This window comes from Morone saxatilis, unplaced genomic scaffold (genome assembly GCF_004916995.1).
Source record: "Morone saxatilis isolate NCDOM2014 unplaced genomic scaffold, NCSU_SB_2.0 Contig18, whole genome shotgun sequence".
NCBI lineage: Eukaryota > Metazoa > Chordata > Actinopteri > Moronidae > Morone > Morone saxatilis.
In genome coordinates this window covers 10,813,516-10,816,800 of record NW_023339740.1, presented here as the reverse complement: position 1 = coordinate 10,816,800, position 3,285 = coordinate 10,813,516, and the positions used below count along the sequence as shown (strand labels likewise).

The 3,285-nt window shown below is 45.5% G+C and overlaps 1 protein-coding gene across 2 annotated transcripts in view; it reads right to left on the bottom strand.

Moving 5' to 3' along the window:
- Positions 1-2,911, bottom strand: part of mapk14b (mitogen-activated protein kinase 14b) — a 20,653-nt gene extending 17,742 nt beyond the window's left edge. For both annotated transcript variants that reach the window (XM_035661584.1, XM_035661583.1), the window contains exon 1: positions 2,427-2,911. In XM_035661584.1, coding sequence (XP_035517477.1) covers positions 2,427-2,545 — 119 coding nt within the window. In that variant the 5' untranslated portion in view covers positions 2,546-2,911. The remainder of the gene's footprint in view (positions 1-2,426) is intronic.
- Between the last annotated feature and the right edge of the window lie 374 nt (positions 2,912-3,285).

The following is a 3,285-nucleotide window of genomic DNA, read 5'->3' as shown; positions in this document are numbered from 1 at the left end:
TATTTTTCTCCTTTGGAAGGACTGTTGACAATGTGTCTATTGAGGACAATGTGTGATTCGATTTTTTATGCCTATATGCCATATTGTTTAGCCTAAAATTTCAATTCCTGTGGATCTGCACTGTAGATTGCAGTTGAGCCAAATTCTGCTTCCAACTGTCTGACTGTCTGGTGATCCAACCGTCGATTAGTTTATTCATACCAGTATGCAGAATTTGTGCCACGCCTTTTCTGAAAATGCTGTCATTCTGAATGTAGCCACAGCCCACAATCATTTTATAGTTATTAGTGGTATTTGTTTCGTTTTTGTATCCCACATAGAGCTGGATACAAGTTCTGCATCCTACATCTGGTTTAGAAAAATCACACAGAAATTAAAATGAAGCAAACAGCTACTAGGATATATAGCTAGTAACTACTTTTTAAAAGGTCCAGTGTGTGAAACGTATTCATGGAGGATCTATTGGCAGAAAATTAATTATTCACAGGGTATGTTTTCATTGAGTGTATAATTCACCTGGAATATGAAGAATCATTGGTTTTTATCTGACAGGGAGGGGAGCGGGTCCAGTCTTCTACGGAGTCCGCCATGTTGACCCTCTATGTTTCTACAGTAGCCCAGAACTGACAAACTAAACACTGACTCTAGACGAGGTTTTTCGTGTTCTTTTTGCAGACACCGTAGTTTCGGAGCGGGAGGGTGAGTCAAGCCCGTTGCTATCAGCAACTACACCCTAACACTAGACCTTTAAATTAACCTGATCCTACTCCACCATAACGGCTTAAAAACTAGATTATTTGCCAACAAATTTTATGCGATTTTTGTCATTTACTGTCAACGCATTTTTTAATTTTTAAGATAATGCAGACAAATGCTGCTCTCTGTCTCCATCTGTTGGTTAAAAAACACCACTGTCTCTGCTTTATTTATGAGAGTAGAAGGAAGGACACTCTTACATGATGACCGTTCACTTCCAGGTCAAACTGAACAGGTGACACCCAGCTCTCAGGGGATTCAGACTCCCACTTGTAAATACATAATTCCTCTGGTGAAATCCTCCTGCTCTGCTGACGATTCTGTCCTCCCTCGCACAAAAGTCAGATTCTAACAAAAGTTCATGAACAACTTAGAAATTATTGTTGGAATTCAGAATCGATTTACAATCCCAGGCAGTATTACAGTTCTTATGTACCACCCTCTGTGCAGCACCAAAGCCAGATCAAAGTGATTAATCTGAGAGAATGTATTAAAGGGAACACAACCACATCTTTTTCACTTCAAACACTCTTTTAGTCCTGACGTGTGTAAATGATCAGTATCCTCACAGCACTTAGTGTCACACAGAGCTTGAGGCTATTATGAATATAATGCCAAATGATGTGCATATTTGTTGTATGCCCTGTGATTGTCCTAAGTACAAAATAAGGTCATGGCTTACCCTTTATCCACCACTAATAACCACAGAAACACACACAAAAACAAACCACACACACACACTCGACAGCTGAAGGTGTGAAAGAAGGGTCTAAACTAACAGTAAAGTTAAAATGACGGCACGATGCCATCCACGACTTAGGGATGACTAAAAGGCGTCACAGCTGAGGCCACTACCTAACCTCGGGACTGTGAGTCATCGGTGTACTACAACGGGGAGAAAGGGTGACATCATTCTAGAGTCATCATCCTCTTCGGATGGGCTCCTATAGAAAGCTCTCACTGTGCACGAGGGGGGCCTACTTTCTGAAAACCACGTGACCTTCTGGTACTCTGCAGGCTGCACCCAACTAGAAAATGCACACTAGTGCATGCAATGTGCGGATGTGTAAAGTACCAGGTTGTACGTGCAGGACTACAACACTACCGTGGAAGGCGATTCTGTGCTAGGTGTTGGTGAAGCCTCATTGTTTACTGAGCACAGATCACATCTCGAGAGGAGGCACCACTTTGGCACATGATGCAAGCATGGGCATGCCACCGATCAGCCCTCTTCAAAAGGAGAAGCTGATAAACGATGATCAAAAAAAAACGCTGTTAATCTGCATTTTTTAACACCGGCAACCTAGTTCAACTTGTTCCTGCCCGCGTGTTTAGTGGAAAATGAGTGAAACACACACACCCAGGTGTTTACAGGACAAGACTAAGTTATACACACCAAAACAAAAATGTGCACAAAAACACCCCCCACCCGCCGAAGAAATGCGAGCCACCCCGAAGCGTGCACGCCGTGGGTTGCCCTCAATTCCAAACAGCCAAAGTATGAAAACGTAAACAAAAGGCTTCGCTAACATTTCCCCCCCTGGCACCCTTACCACACCGATAAGCAGCCCGTGGGGAGATAACTCTGACGGGGCCTCTGTGGGTGCTGGGAACCCGCTCTGGCCGTTGTGCAATGGTGCTCTCGACAGTGTTCTGCAACAACTGCTTACCATACGGATCCGTAAGCACCGGAGCCGACGGGGGATAAGTGCTGGTACCGCTCCGGGACCTCCCACACGGTTTTGTTGAGCTCCTGTCGGTAGAAAGTGGGTCTCTCCTTCTGCGACATTCCTGCGGATTTACCAGCCGCGCAGTGACAAAACAAGGCAGCGGAAACTTCTGCCCTCTCTCTCTCCTCTCCTCCCCGTGTGGCACGACGGTGTGTGTGGTGCAGCTGCTCCCTGCTAGAAGAAAAAACTCAACCCGGAGACGGTCCTGAAAACTTCGGCCGCCCTTGTCGTGCAGAATTCGGTGCAGCTGTGCAAAAGAGAAAACCCCCTCCTCTCCGTGCACGCCGGGGGGCTTGGAGACAACTTCCTCTAGAAACCGCGCTCGGTCGGGTCAGGAAGCTCAGTCTGGACGAGCTTTCGTTGAAATGTTTCGCCCCGTTCTGTTCGCTGGGCTGAGGCGCGCGCAGACGTGAACGCGTACGTCCCTTTCGTCACACTGCGCGCTCCCGGCGGTGAGCTGTGGTTTTTGTTTTTTTGTTTTTTCTCGCGAGAACTGGGCCGCTATTGAGAAACCAGGGGATATCCCGTCCATGCTGTAAGAGGTGAGTGGGAATCTCCCTCTGTCAGTCACGGAACATGTTTTGCCTGTTTGAATGTACTCGGTACATTATGTAAGAGCAGTGCACCCGTGTTTACTGAAAAACATCTGAATGGAAATAAAGCAATAACATCTCTATAACTCATCTGTCAGATCCACAGTTACACAACTGGACTAAATCTACCTGTGGAACAACTACATATCATATGTGATATGTGTTAATATAAACCATGTTGATATTATATATCATATTTATACAAT